The 27,433-nt window shown below is 32.7% G+C and overlaps 2 protein-coding genes across 5 annotated transcripts; one reads left to right on the top strand and one right to left on the bottom strand.

Annotated features, from left to right (window-relative positions):
* Positions 1-296: 296 nt before the first annotated feature.
* Positions 297-19,852, bottom strand: LOC128188114 (heat shock factor protein-like). 4 transcript variants are annotated; one of them, XM_052858961.1, is made up of 14 exons: positions 19,703-19,852; positions 19,356-19,590; positions 14,725-14,833; positions 14,043-14,173; positions 12,609-12,754; positions 11,591-11,666; positions 11,007-11,171; positions 10,457-10,615; positions 9,742-9,926; positions 9,169-9,216; positions 7,373-7,475; positions 3,025-3,066; positions 2,031-2,079; positions 297-1,782 (listed from the first exon to the last, which is right to left on the bottom strand). In XM_052858961.1, the coding sequence occupies exons 2-14, from the start codon at positions 19,443-19,445 to the stop codon at positions 1,604-1,606; spliced, it is 1,482 nt and encodes a 493-aa protein (XP_052714921.1). In that variant the 5' UTR covers positions 19,446-19,590; positions 19,703-19,852; the 3' UTR covers positions 297-1,603. The 4 variants fall into 4 exon arrangements, with proteins under 4 accessions (XP_052714921.1, XP_052714923.1, XP_052714922.1 ...); XM_052858963.1 differs by lacking the exon at positions 9,169-9,216; XM_052858962.1 differs by lacking the exon at positions 3,025-3,066.
* A 1,792-nt stretch (positions 19,853-21,644) lies between these two features.
* Positions 21,645-24,430, top strand: LOC128186595 (uncharacterized). Its single transcript, XM_052856424.1, has 2 exons — positions 21,645-23,072; positions 23,257-24,430. Exons 1-2 carry the CDS (start codon positions 22,233-22,235, stop codon positions 23,581-23,583), a joined length of 1,167 nt encoding a protein of 388 aa, XP_052712384.1. The 5' UTR covers positions 21,645-22,232; the 3' UTR covers positions 23,584-24,430.
* The last annotated feature ends 3,003 nt before the right edge of the window (positions 24,431-27,433 follow it).

Here is a 27,433-nt window from a genome sequence, read left to right on the forward strand (position 1 = left end):
ACTAGGAAATAGGACATTTCAGCATCATCCAATGTCAGATAACAAAAAATGTATACCGGTAATAGCGATCGTGTAGACAGGGTTCTGTAAAACGATACCCAAATCACCGAGGAACTTTCAAAAAAAGTGTTTAATGGAAAGAGCATGATCAAATTCTTTTAAATACAATTGACACCTTTAGATTAAAATGCCATATTCTCTATTTCCTATACAACCAAGTTGTGTAATGAAGAAAACGAACTAAAAGTGGGTCAGCTTTCATACTAACTAGTTAATAACAAACAATAAAAAGAACAAACTTTTCAGATTTTTATTTCTTTCATAACTATAACCAATTCAATTTTATTAGGTTATCTTAAACATATTTAATGTACAATAAAGTAACTGGACAACATTCTTAAGCTACCATGATTTTGTTTCACTAAAAACAAACATGCCAACTTGCCAAGTTTCATTTATTTAATATTTTGTATAAAAATACTGTGCAATTATTTTCCAATGAAACGGTTCACAAATAACATAAAAATTCGAATGTATCACTGCATGCAAATGAATACATTATAATTAACTCAATTGTTTTTTATTTAAATAGAAACAGAGCTTTATCCTACTACACTCTCCGAAGAAACTTGATAAAGTATTGTGGGGAAATCAAAAACTAATAAAAGAGAGGTAACTCTAGTTTGTAACTGTCCATTAAATACCTGAATTAGCCCCACTAAATTATGGCCGTGTATAATATCACAATACAATGAAGTCACCAGGGTTTATATTTACAATGATGTGATTGTTACACAGATATCTATTTAATTATGCTCTGAGGACAATTATGCAGATGGGTTGTAGCAGACTTCCTACCATTAACAATAATAATATAATACAACAAAATGAAACAAAACAAAGTTAATCCCTTCATCTGTTTTTCTTGCTATTTTTCCACACTGCATTGTAAGCATTATTTCAAAATATGTTCAACAAACCAAAGACCTAACAGAAAATGTAAAACATTTACTTACTCTTATCAGTACCGGTAAGTAAATGTCCTCTAACAAACTCAAACTAAACTTGATGATCAACAACATGGCACGCCATACAAATATCATCATAAGTAGTAAACTTCACAAGGGCCAAGTCCTTAACCTGTATATAACATGTACTTTTCTACGTGTGTTATTGATGGTGCAATCAGTCTCCAATAACGAAACAAAGAAACCACTAAATTCAATACAACACTCCTCAAAGCTTTTTTATTTACAATGCAACGCAACAATTTACTGTATATGTTTTTTTTGTGTTTAATGCGTTTTGACAAATGCATTCTTCATAATGGGTCATATACAATATATGATTTAACTGTGCACATTCAATAATTTACTTGCTTGAATGAGGTTCGGATATATTAGTGTGTAATGAATATCTTTCTCTCCTCTCCCTCTCAAAAATGGAAAGAAGAACTCCCATACAATCAATCAGGACATCTTAAAAATACATGGCCTGCACACTTTTGTATAGACCAAAAGCCCTTCTCTAATAAATAAGATGCACATTTTTCACAAAAAATAATTAGAATGCATACTTTTGAGTACATGAATGAGTGAATACATTAATCCAGGTCGTCTGCGGAGATCTGGATGGGTAGGGGTGTGTCCAGAGCTTTTGATTTGTTGATTTGATCCAAGGAGATCTTGGAGGCTTCGTCCTCATGCTCGTCCTTGGACATTTCTGCAAGGTCAAAGAGGTCAGGAATTTCTTCATCTCCTTGTTTGTAATGGACTAGAGGTCCTGTCAAATTTTAAACATCTTAATTGATTAAAAATTGCAATTTTACATATATACAATAAAGTTGATACTGGTATCTTTAGTCGGTCTTCAAAGTAAAACAAGCAATTCAATGTACTAGCAATACTGAATCTAACCTTGGTTTCAAACAATCTTTACAGTTTGACAGTAGAAATATAATTTTTTTTACCAGTATTGAAGTCTCTGTTCATTATTCCTAAACTAAGTACAACTATAAGTTATGGATTTACCAGAATTTGATCCATCATCTGTCTTGAAACTGTCCAATCCAGCAAGCATCTAAAATTCATCAAAAAAGCAAAACAATTAATATTACCTATTGAATTAGTCTTCCAATAAATCATATGCCAACAAACTGCAGCACTTTATATATCAAAATTTAATAAATTTCTACGAAAATTTTTTATTGATAATTACTTATTCAAGTTATTCTATATATTGATATACAATGCAGAATTTGTTTGGAAAAAAATTAAAGGGAAGGGAGAGGATAGATATAGTTCTTTCGATAAATTTCTTTTTCAATATCTATGGATTATGTGCAGTTTGGTCAAATATCTGCCCCCCAATTTTTTAACCAATTTTTAAATGATATCATATAAATATCAAATCTTCATAAATCATGGTACAGTGGACGCCTATCACTTTAATCTTGATTCTAGTCGTCATTGCGCATTCGCTGTTTATCTATGACATCATCTAAATGACCTAATTCTCACAAATGTGTAAACAAAGGAAAATATTCTCATTTTTGCTTTATATTTTGCATTCGGAAATATAGAGCGCAGGTCTGCGCAAGTACCATTTTAACATATGTTTTTCTTCAGATAATTATACACATTATACATGTACTAAAAAATGGTACTTGAACAAGCCTGCACTCAATGTTTCCCAGTCGAAAAACCATCGGAAAACACCCACATTTTGCTACAAAACATCAATTTATCAAAATAAGGCAATCTTCATGATGTCATTTCTACATTATGATGTCACTGGTGATAAACTTTTACACCTTTATTTTCAATACGATTTAAACTATCATCCATCTTATTTTTAAAGCTTGTTATAAAACTTTAATTTTGGGGGCAAAAAATGCATAATACCGCACATAGTCCTTTCTCCTTATAACACAGCGAAATTTTGATTTATTATAGATTTGACCACTGATTAGACTACAATGGGTGTGCTTTTTATTCTTTAAATTTTCACTATTTCATAACTTACAGAATCTCCTGCAGTATTTATACTTCCATCTGCATTGAACAGCTGAAGAAGAATGAAGAATTTTAAACGACATTGAAACACCTTATACCATTTTTTTTCTTCTCAAGATTTCCTTTTTTTCTTCTTCAAATTTTCAAATGTATATTGTGTCTGCAATCTGTTAGCAATTAATTCATATAATATGCAATGAAAAAAATAAAATTCAAAGCTTTGTAACTGTTTTTATGTAAATAAAAAATTTTAATGGATTTAAAATTGTTGATACTCATATACCATAAAGCAATAGCTACTGATACAAAGCTAACTGTGGTTTATAAAATAAAAAACTTTATTAAGTGATAATTCATTAGGTATTGTTAATGGAAGATATATTTCATCAGATTAAAATTAATGCTATGTACTATTATTAAATGAAAGATAAAGCACCAAGGTATTATATTTATATATGACAACAAATTTATATCACAAAAAATTACAGCTAGGTCATATGATGTGACCTGTGATGTGGTTATACTGAAACATGTTGGTGAAGGATGACTTGTTAAAATTTACTATTAAAGATGAAGAAACGTTTTTACACAGCAAGCGTTGCATTTATCATGTTGTTAAATAAAGAAAACACATTCAAAATATTTTCATCAACTATTCAGTGTGTTCTGCTTTGTATTGTAATGAAAATTTCTCTTTGAGATTTGTAGAGAAGCAGCCATTTATCCCATATTCTCAAGGTAAATGGCTGAAGTCCAGCTGTTCTAATGCCGACTTACTGAACTTCCCGTAGGAATGTGTTCCATGTCAGGACTAAACAGCTGAAAATGATCACAGAGCAAAAATTTACAGGAATAAAAAAATCTTACAACAGCAACAACAAAGATATACTTACATCGAACAAAAATTTCAATGCCATTCAATGATCATACATATAAGCTTTTTTAAAAACTTGTGCATTGACATTAGTGCACAATGCCAACCCCAAATTTGATGGTGTCTATAGTATACTATATAATGAAACGAGATGTTTATGAAACACTTATGCCCCCTTCCTTGGAAACATCCACAGAGAAAATGAATGTAAACTGCAAATAACTGGAATTTTTCTAAGTCCAAGGAGTATAACTCTGTCGAAAACTGCTCAATCATACCTATAATCAAACTTGACCTAGATATTATTTAGATAAACCTGTATACCAAATTTCATATCGATATGTGCACCTTCTGCGAAGAAAATGAGGAGAAACTTCAAATAACTGGAATTTCTCTATGTCCAAGAGCCATAACTCTGTTGAAAATTGCTCGATCATACCCATTATCAAACTTTACCTAGATTTTATTTAGATACACCTGTATACTAAATTTCATATCAATATGTGCACCTTCTGCGAAGAAAATGAGCAGAAACTGCAAATAACTGGAATTTCTCTATGTCCAAGAGCCATAACTCTGTCGAAAATTGCTCGATCGCACCAAATATTGAACTTGACCTAGATATTATCATGATACCTGTATACCAAATTTTCTTTCAATATTTTCATCCTCTGCGAAAAAAATAAGTGGAAACTACTAATAACTGGAATTTTCCTATGTCCAAGGGCCATAACTCTGTCAAAATTGCTTGATCATACCCAATATTGAACTTGACCTAGATATTATCATGATAAATCTGTATACCAAATTTCCTTCCAATACTCATCCTCTGTGAAGGAAATGAGCGGAAACTACAAATAACTGGAATTTTTCTACATCCAAGGGCCATAACTCTGTCAAAAATTGCTTGATAATACCCAATATCAAATCTGACCTAGATATTATCATGATAAACCTGTATACCAAATTTCATTTCAATACGTTCATCTTCTGTGAAGAAAATGAACGGAAACTGTTGGTGGACCGACCGACCGACAGACAGCAGCAAAGCAATATGCCCTCCCTTCTTTGAAGCCTGATCAGGTTTGATTGACCTAAACCTCACAGTGCGCTAATGTCCAAGTCCTACCAGCTAGGAGCATATCCTAGTGACAGGTATTGTTTGTTTTTAATAAACAGGAATCGTTTTTCATATGTTGGCAATAAACACTACCTGTGCTCAATATTCAGACTTGGAAAATGACACACAGAATAACATTTATCAGCCCTGACACCCCTGCGAATGTGTTCGGAATGTTTTCTTTATCGTTGCTAAGTATGTGATAAATCCAGAAGTGCTCGAATGAAAGTTCACGAGACTTCACCGAGATTTGTTAAGTTGCCGTGAAATTTCGAGCGGAAGTATAAGTGTTCGGATAATATTCTATAAATACGTAAGTACTGGTCAATTTTCATATCATATCCTACTTTGATTTATTTTAAAACATCAAAATCTATTAAGATGTATGTCTTATTTCACCATCTAGCAGTTATTTAAATTAAACGATGATATTCAGAACAGAGTTATCATTCGTGTTCAACCACGTGTAGAGTCGTTGAAAATATAAACACTGGGTTGCTAAATAAAACCATAGCCATGTTTGATGCTTGTGTTTTTTAAAAAAATAATGGGTGAATGTTTTGCATAAAAACTTTGTATATCGAGCCATTTTCAAGAAACATTCTGCATAAAATAGTATAGTCTCTTTCACTATTGATGTTATTACTAGGTCAGGCGCGGATCGAAAATTAATTCCTAGGGGGGAACTCTACTATGCATGTTAATTGTTGCAACAGCAGAAAAAAACTATTTTTTGTAATGTCACATTTATTTCTAGAATACATTTTATCCACCAATTAATGAAGATAAAGTTTAAAATCAATAAACGTCTAGAATTCATATTTGACAACAAGTACCTATATCTATAGATTCTATAAAATAGACTATAAACACGAGGCACGATTTTTACTGCGAAACTGAAAGGGTCAAATAAAACCACGTGGTCTAAAATTTAAATGACAATAACATTCGCAGGGGTGCCTGTACTAACATACACATTACAGTAGAATTAAACACAAATGACTAAATGGGTCCTGTTTACAAGTCCTGTGACTTAATAGTGTTAACTTCTATTGTAAAGTAATTTGTTTGCTGTTTAACCTAAACTGCAAATTATTAGCATCGTAAAAGCTTCCTGCAAAAGTCTTTTTATTGTGCAAGCAGGAAAAAGGAGTGTTTGTAAGTGGCAACAATTGTTAACAATGAAATGAGGCCGATGACCCTATCCAACAGCATTGTGAATGTGTTAATTGTTAATGAGTTAATATAATGAACTCAATGGTGGCTTACTTCACAGTTAGCATTCCCATGCTTTAAAGCCCGATACAATATTGATATAAAGCAATCTATGCAAAATTTTAAAATGCTTTAAAATGATTATTACAGTATGTGCCTTGAAAACTTGAATGTAATCTGATTAGTGTGGTGAAATCAAAGGAAACCCATGGCCAGTCTTGCATTGGATTAGATAGTGGGCCTATTACCTATATTTTTTTCATTTCATGATTAGTTCATGCCTTCCTTCACAGGTTTCACCTTCTGCATTCTGTTCAACTTTGTGTTTTCACATGTACCAGTACATTTCTTTGTGAAATAACTGTTTTCATATAATGATCTCCCTTCTTATACCTCAAAAAATACTACAGAGTTTCAATTTTACAATGGGGAAATAATTATTTTCAATTTACTGAATTGAAAATAATAAATATAAAAGATCAGTGAGTTGCACATGGTTAACAAGTGTATGTGTAACTGGTTGTGGGCTTAAATGATGGTGTGGTGAAAGCTATGAAACGTTAATTATTACTAAAGCTGGTGTCAGTATAACAAAAAAATGTAAAGCAGAAATAACAAGTATAACAATATATAATTTCATTTTAGATGTATTGCCAAGTTAGTCCTGCTCTTGGTAACAATCTGCTAAACATGGCATATCTTTTTTTTAAAAGTTTAAATCAATTTAAAAAAAAAAAAGGACTGTTTGAAGAGATGAAAAGCAATGCTGTTTAAGATCATCGAAGTGGGAATAATAAATACATTGATATTAAATGTTACAAATTTTGATTGACCAATTTGAGAGACTGCAAATGTGAAGACCACATTTTATAATATACTCCTTTTTTTTAATCATTTCAAATCCAATATAATCCCGGACAAACTAAAAACCAAAATAATGAACCTGTTGCGCATCATTTCATCTCAACTGTATTGTAACTACTTCTTCTTTAAAATTTGCTATACACAATAACAATCCATAAAAATATGCCAATTTTTAAAATCTAATGATATACTTGTTATTTTCATTTACTACTGCAATAGCAAGCTAGTAAGCAAAATAAAATTGACAATGAATTACAAGGCATTCAAGAACCAATAGAAATGTACCCCTAATAACAGGTTGGGATCAAAGTAGTTGGATCCAGCCAGCAGGTCTTTTAATCCTTCTAGGTCAGAACTTACAGACTCCACGTGATCGGACATTTCACTCCTGAAAAATACATCAATAGGAAAAATGACAGAATCAGTTACTGTATAAAATAATTCTTAAGAAATACTTAGACTTCCAGCAGATAGTATTAATTCATTTCTTAAATACTGAAGCAGAAAATGAGTTTTTTACACACTGATAGATAATTGTTCTTTCAAGACTTAACACAACTGGATTAATAGCAATAGGATCTTGCTTTTCTAAACCATCTCAAAGAAGGGTAAACAATTACTAGACATTGAAGTTAGACAACTTAAACTGGTTTCAAGCACACTAGGTTTGAGTCAATCCTTGGCCTTCCTTTTTTCTTCATCTGTATAAAGTCTGAAAATTTATTCTCAATACGTTCTGCCAAAACAGCAACAACAAAAACAAAACCAGTGGATGATATCAGAGCAAAAATGCAAAAAGCTGTACCATGACACTGCTCTCCTAGTTGATATTCAGATCAGAACTCACCATTTACAATGTAAATGTTTATCATGCAGTGATGAAGAGATCATTGTGTCCTGATATATTCACATGATTTTTTTTATTTGCATGTCACTGGCTTTATATCTTTTGCTCACTTTATCTTTGTAGTAAGAGTATAAACTTTAACCAACTTTTGTTTGCGTGCAAGAAAATTTTGTGGGTTTCACTAGAGCCTCATCAATGCAAATATTAATTTCTTTAATAACAATTATTTCAAAACTGAAATGTATAGGGTATTTTATTTTCCAGACAATCTACATTTATGTTGATTGTAGTCCAATATCAACTGAATTTTGTTATCTTCTATCTGTCTTAAATATTTGCAATTAACCATTGTTCATAAGAAAATGTATTCTTTCTTAGAGTTGGTATTAAGTTGAAACATTTATAAATTTTCAGTTACACATGTATATCAGTAATGAGTAATTGCCCCGTTATGTATGAAGCCATGTTACTTAGCTATTGTAAATTGGGTTTCTGTTGAGTTTTTGTTGAAAGGGTTTGATCACAAACATTGGTCACCACAAACCAGTTTATCTCCTCTAAATCGCTAAAAGTCTTTTGAGATAAATTTCTGTTTACAGTATTCTCCCTTTGCATTATGTTTCCACCCAGATAGCTCCAGTGTACCTCTAATACTAACTCATCCCAGAAAAAGGAAATTGTTAGAGATTTTTTTTAAAAATCTGTATCGTATTCCCAATAAAGTTCTTTGTCTCATCTTTAATGTAAATGTACATAAAATAAAATATTCCAATTTAACTGTTACCCTATCCTCTCCTTCTACTGATTAGCAATATCTTACCGGTAATTAAATCAAGGCATCTAGAGCTAAACTACTATATGTATCCCACCCCTGTACCTATTTGGGTTTGGGTATCTAATAATTACTATTTAACAAAGATACCAGTCCCCTGGTCTACATCTAATTCTAAAGGACGCATTACTGATGGCAATTCAAATGCTTGTACAAATATCTACATTAAACTTTTCTTAATTGGTACTTTATCTTTAGATTTTTAAAAATTTGTTTTAAACATTCAGCAAATGAGAGATAGGAAAAAGAACAATAATTATATGGTCATGATATCTATTTATAATCAGCCTTAAAAAATAGTAAATATTTATAAAATGTATGCTAATTGAGGTTATTATAATTGAAAAACTGATTTCTTTTCAATGTCACAGAAGTTTGATGGGGTACTCTGGTGATACTTACACAGATTTCTGGCGTTGGAAATCTTTGCCTGGCTTTAACATTGTAACACTGTAATCATGGGAACAAAGCAGTTTTAACAAATGACCTCAAAATGAGTGAGAGCAAGTGCCATTTATTCTGGTGTAAAAGAGAGAAAAAACTCCCATATGGTGTATGAAAGAATGTATGCATGAATTGTACTATGCTGATAATGATAATGAAACATGTATTAACACTACAGACACTTTTTACTCTTTCACAAAATTGTTTTCAGGAAAATAATCTGATTGTGGTCTACATTACATGTATATTTGAAATTTTTATTTGTCTTGAATGTTCTTGTGTATCAAAAAATTGTAAGATATTCTATTAACATAAAAATCCTCTCCATTTCATATTATCATTTGAAGTTATTCTTATTAGAAATATGAAGTGAGAAATAAATTGATATGAATAGAGAAAAGCACCATGTTTCTTAATGTTTTAAAAGCATGCTGACAAGCATGAGTCTTGCTACATTTAGTGCAAGTAAAAAGCAGCCCAAAAAACTTATGCTCTCTTGAAACAAATGACAGACTCGGTCTGACTTCTTACCCTGGAGAGGCCACTGTGTTTGTGGGCTTGGTATTCACAGATGTTGGTACGTTCCCCATCCGTCCCAGGTCAGACATGGACATCATTTTAGGCATCAGGTCTGATGATGTTGACGAGTCGGATAACAAGTCCCCATTGAACAGAGTCAGATCGTCCTTCACACCTGACGTGTCAGGTACGTGACCCTACAATACATGATTTATGCATTGTATAGATACATACAGTTCACTTTTTTTTCAACTTTTTAACCTGATCAACATTCAATTTTTGTTGTAATATTTCTTCTATTAAAGTCTGAACTAGAAATAGGAAGAAGAGATGTTACAGTATGGAAGAAAACTGAATCTACACTGGATATCAGTATATCCCAGTATCAGGATGTTTGAATAGTAATATCAAAAATTGTAGCATTGTTGATCTTGAGAAAAGTTTAAAGAAAATTCTCAATTTATATTTCTATGCTGAACATTCAACCCAATGCAGATTTAGTTGATTGTAAACAAGTTTGAGTTATTGGACTTTAAATATAACACTGTGACTCTGATGACACCAGAGGAGTTCCAAGATAAAAGATCTCAATATGCTCCAATTGAAGAGTTTCAATTGCTATTAACGGTGGGCAAATACCCCAGAGACTAAAGACAACAGAGAAGACAATGTAAACTTGTGTAATTTTGTTTTCCAGGAGTTCAGTAGATTGAGTTATGCTACACACCGGGGTAATGATGTCAGAGGGCAGATTGAGGTGGGACAGGTCAAGTACAGCGCTATCCTTCTTAGCGCCTGAATTCTGCCTCTGATTGTTCTCTTGAAGATCTGTGATGTCGTGTATGACTGGACCATTACTACTGCTGTAATTACTGAAGGAATCAGGCTGCAAAAAAATTTGAAACAATGTATTTGGTACCAAGTTCAAAGTTTTGAGCCATGCAATGAGAAAATATAAACTCTTAAACAGATGGAAATCCTTCTAAATGTGTATTCTGATAATATAGCTGACTGGCACAAAAGTGTACTGTAAATTCCTAATTAAACGCGAGAAATTAATATCCACGTAAAATTGAGAGAAGCCCGTCTCCCGAATTTTAAAATCTCTCTTTTTATTTTCAGCCATATGTAAACTACATGAAACTATGATAAAATTTCGGCAATCGTGATTTTATGTTCTCGCGATTTGTTGGAAAACCGTTGAAACGCGGAATTAAGTACTCGCGTAAAATAAGGAATCTACAGTAATTGCATTTTCAAATTAGAATAAGACTCACCGATTCTACACAGTAACTGGATGAATCAATGTCTAAGGGTATATGAGATTTGTTGTAGCGAGCCACCTTTGGACTGGTTGAATTTCCAATCATTAGAGGCATCTTTCGCTTACTGGCAGCTGCTACTCGGTTAGCTCCGACCAAGTGTACCAGGAATTGTATCAACTGATAAAATAGAAAAGTGAAATATTTATACAATGTTTGGTTTGTGTTAATGAACTAGGAATATTTATAATTAAAATTCTAACTGAATTTGATTTATTTATGTTATATCCTATACAGAAAATGTACAGTGTTTCGTCGGTCCTGTGAAATATATACTGAACATTTCCCAACCTGTGTGATATAAACCTAAAAATCAAGTGTGATATGAAATTTCCCTTTCCCTTTTCAAATATCTTTGGTCAGTATATCACATCTTGATCAATCTTTATTTTAATCACTGGTTATTGTGACATAATGTAGAATTTGGCAAGTATCATTCAATTTCCCTGCAGACAGGAGATAATTCTATACAACAGTCATATAGATCCTCATCATAATAATTTAAAGAAATAAGCACTGCATATGACGATAAACCTTACTTTGTTTACAATCTGTGTTTGTTTCATATGTTTTTGTCTTAGAGATGCAACCTCTCGCCACAAGACTTCATTTTCTCTGTAATGCAAAATTTTCTTCGTTCATACATGCATGTTCATACTGGATTTACCAGCTAAAATATGTCCCAATATCTTACCGCCTGCTAAATTGTAAGGAAATCATTGGTTAACAGCAGTCATGTGGAGACCATGTATATCCCATACATAGTCAGTACGAAATATATCTCTCCTTGAGCATTATGATGTCTTTTTAGAGTATTATGACGTCAGGTTTCGTATTCAAATTAAAACTTGTAACATTGTTATTAAAGTTTGATTTTCATTGTTTCATTTACTTTTTATCATTAAAACAAAGGCAGTCAGTAAGATATAATTGTTACATGGTTTGTAGTTGACCTAATATGGTTTATACATGGTCAGTAAATTCCATATGGAATACTTTAAACTTTAAAATGATTAATACAATATCTTTCAAATCTGAATAAAAAATCATAATTGTTATTGAACTTTTTAAAGATACAGTTGATCACTTTTGGTATTTGGAAATTTGTTTTCTTAAATTTTTTTAGCTATAATGCTGTTTACAGTCCATCATTGCATACAACAACAAATATGTATGATCCTTTCCCATCAGACTCGAAGGCACCTGACATTATCTATTTTTCTCTTAATAGTAATATACAGCCTCTACCTATTAATAAACTAATTTTTAGCTTGAGACTCGTCAGTTAATATTTTTGTGATCTTCTGTCTTCTGAGCAGTAAAGAGTAGTAAAGAGCCTTGCAAACTCAAGAATAAATCATGCCTAGGACAATGGTTGAATAATCATATTTTGATAAATTGAAGTATTGTTTATACCCAGGTACTTTCCAATGGATTCTAGTTGTTTCAGAATTCAAAGATCTACCTTAGTCAGGGTCTCGTTATCTAGTGTATTGTATACTTGTAGCTTAATAATGGTCTCTGACCCAGTACAGGAGAAAAAGAAGTTTGATTTACTTTTTCATTGTTTCTAGTTTGTTGTTCATCATGTCCTGCTTGCTTTTGACCTGGTTGACCTCTGAAACCATCCTACTGAGGTCTTCTGTGGGCACGCTCACTGTTTGAATAGGCTCCACTTTGATTTGGGGGTGTGCAGGTACATGCTGTGCAATTAAATCAAAGGAAATATTAATTTTTTGACAAAATATTCAGTCCATCATATTCCGTATGAACAAAAGAACATGCTATTAAATCTATGCCAAAATCAAAATGAAAATTCAAGTTCATTAATCTAATCAAGAAATATTTTTAATAACATCCTTCATGTTTGTTACATCTAAGGCCTGATTAAAAGGGCATTCGCTCATGAACACAAGGAAAAATTAGTGTGATATACATGTAAGGAATTCTGAGATGCACTCACAGGCATCAGCTCACTGAACAGATTGCAGCATTAAAAAATCATGGCTGAAGTGTTGTATTTCTTACAAAGACCCAGTGTTTACTGTTCGTTTCACTTGAGCTATGTGTTTGTAATGCATGCATAGACCATACAAATGATGTTACTTTTTCTCCTGATTTAGTAAAGTGGCATATATTTGAATTTAATGCACAACCAAGAAAGACAGACAGTTAGATGAAAAGAGAAACAAAAAGGGGGAGGTGAGGAAAAAGACAAAACAAAATTGAAGGTTTTTAAGAATTAAAAGAAAACCATAGTTTAAGAGTCTCCTTTTAAAAAAATTCAAATAAGTTAATGGGTCAAGGCAAAAATTTACAAGGCCTGGAATTCTTTAAAAAAAATCTCCCCACCCAAACAATTCTTAGTACATGCCTTACTGTAAAAAGGTCTTCAGAAAAATTGTGCTCAATCGTAAGTGGCTAATTAATGTTCATACTCATAATAATTAAATTTAATTAATTTAAACATATTTTAGAATTGGGCATCAGGCAAAGCCTATATAAACCCTAATAATTCAAATACATCAACATTATATGCACAGGTAAACTTTCCATGTATAGGGAAATTGATCGCACGTAATGAAATTGAATAGTGGAGTCCGATACTTTTAACAATGTATGTCACTTGAAAAATTTCTGCAAACATGTCATTGTCCACTCTGAATATTCTCAAAACTTATGAAAAACTAAAAAAAATTGCATCATGTTAAATTTAAGCTGCATGATATAATTTTGGCTCGTTGACAATATTACCTGAAGCTGCGCATCCAAAGATTTAAAACATTTTCAACTAGTTTTAAAACACTTCTTTCAGACATTAATTAGCTCTGAGTTTCATAATACCAAAAACATTTTCATTAAAAGAGTTTGTTTTCCCAGATTATGCCTATAATACATTAATTTCCTACAAATGTAAAGTGTCTAGCATGCAAATTCATATAAATAATTTACACAGCTTTTCAAGAAAAGTAAACGAAGTATCAAATTTACATGAGTGATTTTTCTTTTGATGTGTTCAAGCAACTGCTCCTGGTCTTTCTGAAAATATGGATGTTGGAATTCCAGGTCATCCTTCTCTGTTTTCAGACCTTGTTCTATGTTGGTCACTTTCCTGAAACCATCTAAAAAGATAGGAACAAGATGTATTTGCTTCAAAATTTGCCCCACACCATGTTTGTGCTGTACACTGACCAATAAATCAATCCTGACCATTCAACCTTGATCTAAGATTTTCTCAAAAACCTTGAAATTGTTGACAACCAAGTAAAGAGTCTCTATCTAAGGTGTTTTATAGGTTCATCCATGACCTAATTAATGGCCCAATAACCTAAAATGAATTACCGTAAGTCCGAATTTTTTTTTGTAGAGTATTAATCTCAAATGAAGCAAAGATTGTAGCTGGTTCAGAGGCATGAAGCCAAATAAAAAAAAAAACGTGTTTTTGATGAATAAGATAAAATCCTTGAGGAACACAATTTGTGTCATATATGATCAATAATGAATGATTTGGGTTGTCAGGCACATTGATTTGCTTTGCTAAGGTACATAGTGCTAAAATTTCTGGCAGCAATGCAAACTCATTTCAGTCTTTCCCAACTGAGAGAACTGTGTCCTTGTGCAGTCATCTTTTCTTGGTACTGTTACTGATATCTGAATGATAACGCCCACTTACACATATTCAACTGCCTGATAAAACTGGCGATGTTGCTGTGCTTGAAATAAAGAGGCAGGATCTCCTTTGCAAATCTCCCCTGATCGAACACATGAAAGCTTTTTCCTGACTGCAAAAGACCAAGATATCATTTTGTACATATATGTCTATCAAATATAAACAAAAAGCAATACTGGTAGTAATTTTAATAAAAAAAAATGTTTTGTTTGGGTTTTTTTTAATTTTAGAACCTACTGAACTGGAAAATTAGTCAAAAAACAAAATTTTTATTAAAAATTAATATCAACGCACACAAGATGAAAACAATGACATGATTCTTTGGTGAGTGGCTTAAATAGCTTGACCTTGATATCTATTTATAGCTTTAAATTCAAACAGAAGTTGAAGTTTCTAGAAACCCTATTTGTTTACCTAGCTGACAAAAAAAAATAAAAATAAACTATTGCAGAACAAAAGCGAGATATCTGAGAACTTAATCTGTAATCCATTCAGCTGTGTAGTCTGGATTCTATCCCTTATTGAGAACATGCTATAGCCTATACGTTTATCCAAGTTATGGATTTAATCATCATTAAACATTGTGAAATTTGCACAAATCCCATACCGCTTTATGTGGTCTAACTGGTGACTAGACATGTAAATATCAACTAAATAACCACTCATCAATTCAAAACAGCAATGCATATTTCAACTGTATAATGAAGAAAAGTATGTATTCCTAATGTATTACAATTTATAAACATATTGAATTTGTATATAATATAAATTGGCTACGTCAATATTCAGCACTAAACAATTATGTTTGATATGTTTGTAATTTCAAACCTTCTTCTTTTATAATCAGAATTTGAATTCTTTATTTATATTCATTATGTTTTCAATATAACAAAAAGTTTTAGGCAATGAATCAATGTATAAGATACATATATTGCAGAAACTCCATTCTTATCCATAGTCATAAACAACTTGTTTCTGTGGTTCATGTAATTTAAACAGATATTCTCTGTTTACCTTCTTTAGTACAAAAGGGTTGATGTTTCCCATGGCACTATAGTTTCAGATAATAGGGTTAATAATCATAACAAATATTTCTAGTACAGTTAGTCAGTCACCTATTTATTCATGTGTATTTTAGTGAAGTGCAAAAAAGTCAATGCCCAAAGGCTTCCCACCATTTCCACATATCAATGAGGTAAAACATAATGTTTCATGACCCAGTTACGGTATAGTACTGAAAGGTCAAATCAGGATAAACTTTGGGGTATTCATCTACAAGTCTAGTGAGTTGTTCATCATGCTATAATTCTAAAAATCTTCTACAGTCATAAATGGAATCTTAGAACTTAACTTATTACACCAGTGGTTAGAATCCTCATAAACTAAAAGATTATATTTTGTTGGAAGCAAAGATGACGTTTGATTTTTGGCATAAATTATGAGATTATATATTTTCTCCAGCTGTTTATCATCTTAACTTTTTATTTATAAGATATTATCTTCAAAATTCAATTACACACATAGATTGAGACAGAAATTACTTTTGACTAACAAACAACAATCAGATGGAATCCTAATTGTGTGATAATGAAAATAAATTGATGAAGGCTGGATTTTTTAAGTGTACGGGGCAGGGCCTGCCACCAAATTGAAACCCATCCTTGGGGCAATGATTTTTATGCAGTCAACTGATTTCACAGAAAAACTTGTGTCATAAATTCCAGTAAAATAAATGCATGACTTATTATATAACACTAAAAAATACCAGATGAAACTTGAAGCCACGTTTAATTCTTCAATGAACAATTTATTAAGAATGCTGCTAATATCAACGAGAGGCCAATTGGCCTTAAACGGTCACCTGAGTAGCGTATAACCCATACACAAACTAGTCGAGGAGTCTCTGCATTTAATTTGGTTTCATTCTGGAGTAAGAAAATTATAAATCTGTAATGACGACCACCTCCTTGTCTGAAATCTTTCAAAAAGAACCATGAAACCTATAATTTTGGCGAAAAACTTAAAGATCTGGTCTACAAAATCATGAATTCAGTTTTCCTTTCAGGTGTGTGGGAGTTAAGATCATTTTTAAACATTATATGCATTAACACCTATACGTCCATTTTGGCCCTGCCCTAGAGTCAAAACCCATATTCCAGGGGACATGAAATTTAAAATTTTAGTAGAGGACTTCCTGGTAAACATACCTTAATTATGAAGTCAGTTTTTCATACAGATGTGTGAGAATAGAGAAGAAGATTTTTAAACATTATATATGCATTAACACTACTGGGTATATTGCCATATTGCCTCCCTCCCCCACCCCCCCTCCATGTCCTGAAACCCAGGGGCCATGAATTTCACAATTTAGGTAGAGGAGTAAGTGGACATCATAACCATGTATTCAGTTTTTTGCCTACAAGTGTGGGAGTAAAGAAGAAGATTTTTTATAAGATTTAATACATTTTTACTATATGGCCATTTTGGCCCCACCCTAGAGCCTGAACCCCTGACACGGGGGTCATGAATTTCACAATATTGGTAGAGGGCTTCATGTACATTATAACTATGCAACCAGTTTTTTCCTCACATGTGTGGAAGTAGAGAAGAAGATTTTTGAAAATTTGGCTTTTTTTTTTGCATATTTGGCCCCACCTGTGGCGCCCCTGGGGTGGTAGAGCCATAAATTTCACAATTTACATTCCTCTTACTATAGAGATGCCTCACACCAAAAATGGTAACAATTAGCCTTTTAGTTTTTAAGAAGAAGTTAAAAATGTAAAATTGTTAACGCAGGACGAACGACACAAAAACAGATAGCAATAGGTCACCCGAGTTTATTCAGGTTACCTGAAAATTTATTATTATTTTTCATGTCTGTGGACTGGTGTACAAATAATTGAATCGTAAAATCAAGCTTAAACTTAATTGTGGCACAAACAATAAATGAGATACAAATTTGCTTCTAATTTTACAGCGATACATGGCAAGACTTATCTGGTATGGAAAACATTTTAGGTGGGAATGCAATATAAAGTTAATAAACAGATCTTAACTGATGTAAGCATTTCCTAAAATTCAATTAAAAAAACCATCAATTTAAAATGGTATATATTTACATGATTAGCATTCTCGTTTTCCATGAGCCTTTACACCATTTTATTCATGTAAAAATTTCTCTGTCTACATCAATAATAATGTCAATAAGAACCACAAATGTCTACTGTCTAAGAAATCAAGGATAATGTTTTATTATTTACATCATATATTCCTCTTAACCTATTCCAAGATGGAATACTTATATTGATATCATATATATGTTCTACTTTTGGGTACATGTTAATTTCTATCAATCCTGTTTGAAAGTGTGCATGTCCCTGTTATTGAAATGAAGGTTTCAATGATTTATTCCATGACCCATAATATTTTTCTTTACAGTTTTCTTTACAGTTTTATGAGTATTATTGCAAATCTTGCTTGAATGTATACAAAACAGCCGATTTAGCAATGCATAGTGTGACGACACTGTTATATGTAATAGTTTGACAGGTTGAATCATGACTTGCAGTACATAAAAGAAACAGTTTATTTGGTTGATTTGATACCTGTCTACTCTTACGTGGTATTTGATATTTTCAGCTGTCAGGACAAATACATATTCTCTGTATTACTGCTATGTTTAGCCAAGAATTCTCTCAATAATTGCTCTTTCTGATAGTGAAATCCACACAATAAATATATATAGACATCAGTATGAATATAATTTATATGAGCATTGAATGCTTATTTTTGGATTTTGTCAGTCCTATAACACACCAAGCCGTGCGGACAAATTATCATACTGCACTTTACACAGGGTATTCAATTTGTCTGCACTGTTTGGTGTTTTTGGACTTCAGTTTTCTTTCTCCAATATTTGATTCCACTTGATTGGAATTTTGTTGCAGGGTTGTCTCTAAAAATTGAAGTAGAAGGAAGAATGAAAAAGTAAAAGGGGGGTCAGGGGGTCTTGCTTATAGCTACATTCCATTTGAAATGCAATAACAGTCAGGTAATTAAGGCATTATAGGCAGGGGACTTTCCCACCCCCAGGTCTTAGAGACAACCCTGATGTCATGCAAATCAGAATTTTTGTTGCTTATTGCAATTGTAATACAAACCAATTTGAAAGTGTCACTGAACACATTACAATTTTGTTTGTTGTGTATACTTTCTATAGCAAGATTTGCGATAAATCGAAATTCAATAATTTTACTGAGGTAAATTTGTTGTGACAAGACATTCTGATCTCAGTTGTTTGTAAATTATTTTGTTGGTTTTCCCATGCATATAATATGACATATGATTTATCAGTGAACACCTTCCACAGGTCCTTGTTCCTAATTAATATTGCTGCAAGCTATAAGTTCTTTGTCAACAAAAAAATCTGCCAAACATAGTTAGGTTTTAACTTAGTAAGTTAGGGCCTATTATATAACATTTTAACTGATTATAAATCTCTACAGTGTAAGCAAAAACGACCAAAATCATAAACTGATGCTTTTTTTCATAAAATACGAAATAAAATTTGATTTGAAGCAAATCTAAATTTTAGCTCGTTTTGTTTAGCATCTACATTCCAAAGAATAACTTACTTCGTCCCAACAAATAAGGTCGTCACATGTTGGATTTTCAACAAGTGCCCATAACTTGGTCAAAAACGCTGGTACAGGGTTTGAACCCATCGTGTTAGCGATGTAATGCTGTTGATGTTTTCACTGCCTTATTTACATTCCAAATGGCAAAACCCGATGGCCGCCGGAAGTGTACGATTCGAAAATAAGCCAGGCACGTTCACTCGTGCGATAACTTAATCTTGTTAATTGATACCTGAAGCATCAAAAGAAAAGAAACGAACATGAAAATTATTTTATGCATAGAAATACACAGTATAGTGGAAGACAGTACATGCATAATTTGCTGCGCAATTTGGCATACTTACGCAATATACAACTTCTGCATATGCAGAGTTATCGGTCGTTCGCATGTTAGAACTATTTTTAAAACCACGTGTCTAGGAGAAGTCTCGTGTTCACAACACGTGAATACTGAATAAAGTCATTCAGAATATCATTTAATTAAAAAAACTATATTATGAATAGGACACACGTGGTACAAAATCATAATTTAATTTCTAAAAGTTCTGACCCACTGCCTAGCCATGGATCATAATCACAGGCCAGGTCGGGTCACGACAGCTGTCGAGTCACGTGCACTTGGAACACATTGTAGCCTATTTTTTGCAAGGAAGGTTAACTACACATATAGATTATATAAACTGCGCAAACAAGTCAGCATATATAGAAAAAGTAGTCATTATATGTTGTTGTGTTGTTGTTTTTTTGATAAATCGAGTAAAAACAAACGATAATTTATATATTGCGCATAAATTAACTCAATTTCTTAATTTCGGTACCCCCCCCCCCCAACCTTTTTCTCGCAGCAGACATTTTTTTTTAAATGTGCATAAAAAAGTAAAATTAAGGTAGAACCCTCCCCCTACTTTTTTGGGAGCATGTCAAAAATTGAATTGAAAGGAAGGAAATTAACAGTGAATATGATGCACGTTATATGCTCTGTCCTTTATGATTATCATGATTTTGTTTCAGTCCTGAATTTAAAGTAGCCCCCCCCCCCCCCCGGCTGTCTATGTCGCATAGGCAAATACGATTTTGTTTGATTGTTCAGCAAGGGAGCCGAAATTTTTTTTAAAAAAAGAACACAATTTAAAAAAAAACCATCGACAATGTAGTTCCCATTAAAATTTGTTGACAGTAAGTGATGAAAAATAGAATATATACATGTAATAAAAAATATCCAAATTAATGAAAAGTAAAAAGGTATATAATGAACTCATTATTATATAAATACCGTACCTCACGACTAAAACATTCATGCATAGGTTTACTTGGTTGGAAGGGGGGGGGGGGGTTGCTTGTTTGCTTATAAGCTAGTGCCGCGCCGTGGTCTTCATAAATGTACAATGTAAGCAATTTAACACGCACACGATACAAAACTTTTTCTTAATTACACTGGCCCGGGCCCCCTCTTTTGTGATCAATTGCAAAATTTAAAAAAAAATATAAGACCTATAGAAAAAGAATTTGTCAAATGAGAATTTGTTGTTATTCATCATTCTTAAAATATGTCAAATCTTACTAAAAAAAACCCTCATAAAATGTCTTAAAACACTTTAAAAACCTGCGCGGATGGAGAGCTTCCAGGGGCTTCCCTTATGGATCCACTGGGGGCCCCAAGGTTTCGCCCCTTTCAACAAATCCTGGATCCGCCACTGAATTATAATTATATATAATTTGTTCCATCTTTGTACGCTTACAGAACCACTATACAGATGACAGTGAGCAGCTGACAGTAAACTGGATTTATACGGTGACAGTAAGACAATATACAAGCGAGATACGTACAGAGGTGTCAAACATCAAAAACGGAGTTAACGTGTTCATAAATAAATAAAACGAAAGGAATGAAGCAACATTTGAAACTAAACTTATACCAATACAATTAACATACTACGAAAGCCTAGTGAGGTCAAATATGAATGTTAAAAAAAATAATAAAATGTCGTTATAACGAGATAAAAGTCGTTATAACGAGATAAAAAGTCGTTATAACGAGTTAAAAAGTCGTTATAACGAGATAAAAAGTCGTTATTACGACTTTTTAAAGTCGTTATAACGAGATAAAAAGTCGTATTAACGAGATAAAAAGTCGTTATTACGACTTTTTTAAGTCGTTTTAACGAGATAAAAAGTCGTTATAACGAGATAAAAGGTCGTTATAACGAGATAAAAAGTCGTTATTACGACTTTTTTAAGTCGTTATTACGAGATAAAAAGTCGTTATAACGAGATAAAATGTCGTTATAACGAGATAAAAAGTCGTTATTACGACTTTTAAAAGTCGTTATAACGAGTTTAAAAGTCGTTATAACGAGATAAAAAGTCGTTATTACGACTTTTTTAAGTCGTTATAACGAGATAAAAAGTCGTTATAACGAGATAAAATGTCGTTATAACGAGATAAAAAGTCATTATTACGAGATAAAAAGTCGTTATAACGAGATAAAATGTCGTTATAACGAGATAAAAAGTCGTTATTACGACTTTTAAAAGTCGTTATAACGAGTTTAAAAGTCGTTATAACGAGATAAAAAGTCGTTATTACGACTTTTTTAAGTCGTTATAACGAGATAAAAAGTCGTTATAACGAGATAAAATGTCGTTATAACGAGATAAAAAGTCATTATTACGAGATAAAAAGTCGTTATAACGAGATAAAAAGTCGTTATTACGACTTTTAAAAGTCGTTTTAACGAGATAAAAGTCGTTATTACGACTTTTAAAAGTCGTATTAACGAGATAAAAAGTCGTTATTACGAGAAATTGCTATATATATACCGTTATACATCTTTAAGGTAAAGGAAATACCAATGGAATATTAAAGGTGTGATAATGGAAACTGAAGAACTAGTAAAACGGTATTTTTACCTTGGTTTGTCAAATGCGGAAATTCTAGCCTTTCTTGCCTTAACTCATCATATTGTCATTAGCGTTTCAACCTTAAAGCGCATCCTACGGCGTTTAAATATGAGAAGAAGAAAAGATTATAGTGATCTATTGGATGTTGCGATATTCATTGCCCAGCAGCAGCAGACTGCTGGAAAACTACATGGTTACCGTTGGATGCATCTCAAATGCTTGCAAAATAATCTACGTGTTCCAAGAGACAGTGTATATGAAATAATGAAGTTACTAGACCCGGGCGGGATGGCAGCTCGAAGAAGGCAACGTTTAAAAAGACGCCAATACGTTAGTAAGGGACCAGACTTTGTATGGCACATTGATTCATATGACAAATTAAAGCCATATGGCATAGCTATTAACGGATGCATCGACGGATTTTCGCGAAATATAATGTGGCTAGAAGCTAGTACAACAAACAGTGATCCTAAAGTAATCGCTTACTACTTTATTCAAGCAGTTCGACGGAAGAAAGGTGTTCCAAAACGAATTCGAACAGACATGGGAACAGAAAACACCCATGTTGAACAGATGCAAGTTTTTCTTAGACGTAACCATCAGGATGAATTATCAGGACAAAAAAGCTTTCTTTATGGAAAAAGCACACATAATCAGAGAATAGAGTGGTTTTGGGGATGTTTGAGAAAAAAAGTAGGACAATTTTGGATGGATCTTTTCCAAAACCTATCCAGTGATAATGAAAGTACGTCATTTTGTGGTACCTTTCTCGACAAAAGCTTAATACAGTTCTGTTTCATCAAGCTAATTCAGGTAAAATTTAAATATCTCTCTTTTCCCTCTCTCTCTCTCTCTCTCTCTCTCTCTCTCTCTCTCTCTCTCTGAGTGTTTGTTGAATTATTAAGTTATACAACTAAAAGGGATCAAACTCGTAAGTGGGCGGTTAGTTTCTGAGTTTTGTAGGCCTAGGCTAGCACTTCTTAATTTTTTTTGACAGAAAGACCTGGACGAGTTGGCAGCAATGTGGAATACCCACACTATTTCGTCGAGTGTTAACAGGCTTCGCGAAGGAAATCGTCCACTGATGATGTATACTTTGCCTGAGCTGTTCGGTTGTGAGAACCAACTTTGCCCTGTTAATACACACGAAGTTAACTTGTGTGAAGAAGAAACAACCCCAAAACCAGAACACCCATGTGATGACACTGTTAAAGAACTCTGTTTCGATATAATGGAGGAAACTGGAGATGTCATGCCAGACAATGCATTTAGTGCCAAAGAGTTGTACTTAAGTCTTAGAGATGCGATTCTTGAACAGCTATGAACTATTGTGACTTAATGATTGTCTATTACAATGACAAACGGAATTTACTTTACTGGCTCGATAGAACTATTTAGAATGACATAATTGCAGAATATGAGGAGTTTATATAAAACATTTAAATAAAATGGCTGACAATTCACATATTTCAATTGCCTAATGAATTTCATATTAACGTAAAACTTTTTTGTCTGTAAAGGTTTGGGTATTGTTAACATATAATTTTTCTTTAATATATTAAATTCATATAGTATGGCGTTTTAAAGCTAATTAAGAAATGAACTCAATTTCTACCCAAGTTATACGAGTATTTACGCTTTATAATCCGCGAAGCGGATAATAAAAAAGCGTAAATTGCTCCAACCCAGGTAAACTCGTATAACTTGGGTAGATAATGAGTTCATTCCTTATAATTTAATTTTCTGTAATTAATTATACGAATTGAGTGCGTTTTACTTTTTAAAATGATAATTACCTCTTCAAAATTCAAACGTAACGTCAAGCGGATTAGTACGTTTTTGACGTTGGTACATTGTGACGTGTCTTGTGACAAGCAAACCAGGTTATACAAATTTAACAAAAATTTTCTATCCAATCAAATGCTTCGTTACAACCAGAATTTATATATATATTAATTCTAGTTGTAACGCGCTTTCTGATTGGCTAAACACACAGAAAAAAAATAATTTATTTTGTATAACCTGGTTAGCTATGTAGCCACCCCTCTTGACAACCCCATTTTCACGCGCGTGTTACAGTTTTTATTTAAATTCAAATTTTAAATAATTTCTATCTTTTACAATTAATATTTTTTTAATCTATTCGCGGATTATAAAAAAGCGTGCACTGCCTCAAACCAGGTTATATCGGATAATCTGGGCAAAAATTAAAATTATTCCTTAAATAATTGTTACTTTGACTGTTGCTGTAATAATAACTGGTATATAGCACCCCCCCCCCGCCCCATTTTCTATAACGATTATCACGTTGTTCTATACTTTTGATTTTTTTTCCTTTTTCAGCATTGTCAAAATGATATATTCACTCCTTTTTGCACATTGATATTTAGTTGATATTATGCATGCCCTCTCTGTAAGGAGGAACAAAATATTGAATGAGAAATTCGAAAACTGGTCATACACATTTTGTTCTGTAATTTACATACATGTATAATATATGAATTATAAAATAAGCACACAAGAACAATCTTTTACATTTTGCTTTAATGAACAAACCAATACAAAATATCATCAGCTTCCCGACAAAGATATTTGAATGTTAAAGAACATCAAACAACACATAATCAATGTGAAAGGTTCTGATGTACACTTATTATGAAATGACATCATAATCTACGTACTAGTAGTTTTTAAGTGTGTCTTATAATTTGCAAACTTTAGATCTATTAATAATTATTGGCTGTATTTCTTATATCAATACACAATTCCCCTGTTCCCTACTTATATACATGTACACATGTACAAGAAAAATATAGAATTACATTTTTATGAAATTAATGCTGATATCATAAAAAATCTAAACAAAAACTTTGTTACAAAAAGAATTTAAAAAGAAACAAAACTGAAATTAAGGCTTCTTAAAACTGAGCATACAAGTATTTCCTTTCATGCTTCTTTTCATAAAACACATAAAAAATTAAAGATCAAAGTTAAAAGATTTACGATCTGTTTCGCTTTTAGCAACACATATTCGCCAGTGTAAATATGTACTGCGCATGTATTGAGGCATTTCAAATAATGTCCATTACCCATACATTTGCATTTAGAACTGCCAAAAATTCCGTCCTAAAACCTGGAAAATTTTCGTATGTTTTCGGAATTTCAAGCAAACACGAGCAAGTATGAGCAACAGGGCGGCGCGCCAAACCTCGAACGTTCACAAATGACACTTCAATTTTGTCTTTAAGCAGCAAGTCAGACCCGGTGCAGAATCTCATGAATTTTTTCAAGGTAAAAATGTCAAGCTCTCTGACAAATCGACGTACATGATTTGACACAATTATTTCCTCCTGAGACATGGTTTCGGGGAACTTCAACAACGCTAAAACTTTCCTGGTTGTTGGAAAAAGACTTTCGTACATTGATTTCAGCTTATCTTCTGGAATGCCAAGTTTCTTAAGATAAGGACTGATACAGTCTATGACAAACATAGAAGATTGAATCAGTTCTTTATGTGCAATTTCTTCCAAAATCTTGAGAATGGTATCTTGTTTAGGAACTCTTTTTATTTCGTGTTGATCTAAAATTTCAAGAAACTCATCCATATCAACTGATTCAATGTCTTCTAAGGCAGATTTAAGACACTGCGCATCACTTTCCGGAATAAACTTTAAAAATTCATCAAGTATGTTGCTTTTAACTGTGTTATATAGACATTGCTCTAAAAAAGCAATCGAAAGCTGTATAGGGAAGTGTCCAACACTCTTCCATCCAAAAACAATAATTTTCCCTACGGAATGCCACTCAGACTCTCCAAAATCATGTCTCAGGCATGGTACTTTGAATGCGCTTCCTAAAGTACACTCTTCAAAAAATGAGTTCCAGAACTCGCAAAGGATGTCCCTAGTAACACCCCCTCCATCTTCGGCAGTTTCGGACATCCCATTAGGAAGTATCACGTCCAGAGTACAGAGATCTTTAAAAGGGTCAACATCCTTAAACTCCTGGATCATTTCTTTCAGAACATGTCCTCTATGTACTGTTATTTTCCGTTCCGTAAGCGTTTTCGGAGGAGGGGTTTCATCTAAAACATTGTCATCTATTTCCTCATCTATTCCCGCCAGCTGTATTGCTTGCTTCAAAATGTCATGTTCCGGAGATGCTGTTCTCCTGTGACGTAAGGTTACGTGTAGATCAGGAAGTTCGTCTTCGTCGTCTGACTTATTATCATCTTGCGATATTTCATTTGCGTCCATCTCATTGTTTTCATCCTTTTCAGCATTTTTGAGTTCATTTTTTTCCTTTGTTGTAAAATAGAAACGCAATAGGGAAAGTTTTGTTTCATCATATATTTCTTTAACAGTCATCTCATTTCGAACACTCCTACCACTGAAATCTCTCAGGTCAGTCACAAAGTCTGTAATTGGTCCTTTTGGTGATTCTCCATTAGGAAAAAACAATCTTATTCCTTCTTTTATTAAGTCATCTTTTGTTGCATTTTTTTTTTAATACTAACTTTTCTGGTACCTCCCCCCTTTTTGAGTCTTACTTGGACTCCTCCATGCATCCACCCTAACTCAATTTTTCTGGTTTGTTTTTCTGCGTTTTTGTTTCCTATCTGCCTAGGTCGCATATCTTCAAGTTGCTGCTCTTCTTCTTCTTCAGACAAATCATTAAATTTGCGCTTTTGTCGCGGGTCTTCAATTTTTTTTCTTAACACCGCAAGAAGATTCTCTCTTTTCGAATTCTGTTTTTGTTTCTTTTGTCTTTGTTCTAAAAAGCGCTTGACTCTTATTCTATCTCCATGCAAAGGGATGTATACTGAGAGCTCCTGATCGCTCATTGACGTTATAAGTTCAGGGTCTATCTAAATAACAAAGAGATCGAACATTATACTTAAGAGGACCTCAAATTATTGATTGTTTCTTAAATTCAACATAAGTACACTTTTACCAATATGCACTAACAGGTATTATTATAGTTTTAAAAAAGAAGAAACCAGAAGAGAGCAATTTAAAATAATCCAAATATTAGTACACTTAAAGGAAAAATCCGAAATTTTAATAAGTAAAAACGTAACTTTGCAAATATTAGTACACTTAAAGGAAAAATCCGAAATTTTAGTAAGTACAAACGTAACTTTGCAAGGACTTTTATAATTCTTGACACATTGC

Source organism: Crassostrea angulata, chromosome 6 (genome assembly GCF_025612915.1).
Source record: "Crassostrea angulata isolate pt1a10 chromosome 6, ASM2561291v2, whole genome shotgun sequence".
Taxonomy (NCBI): Eukaryota; Metazoa; Mollusca; class Bivalvia; order Ostreida; family Ostreidae; genus Magallana; species Magallana angulata.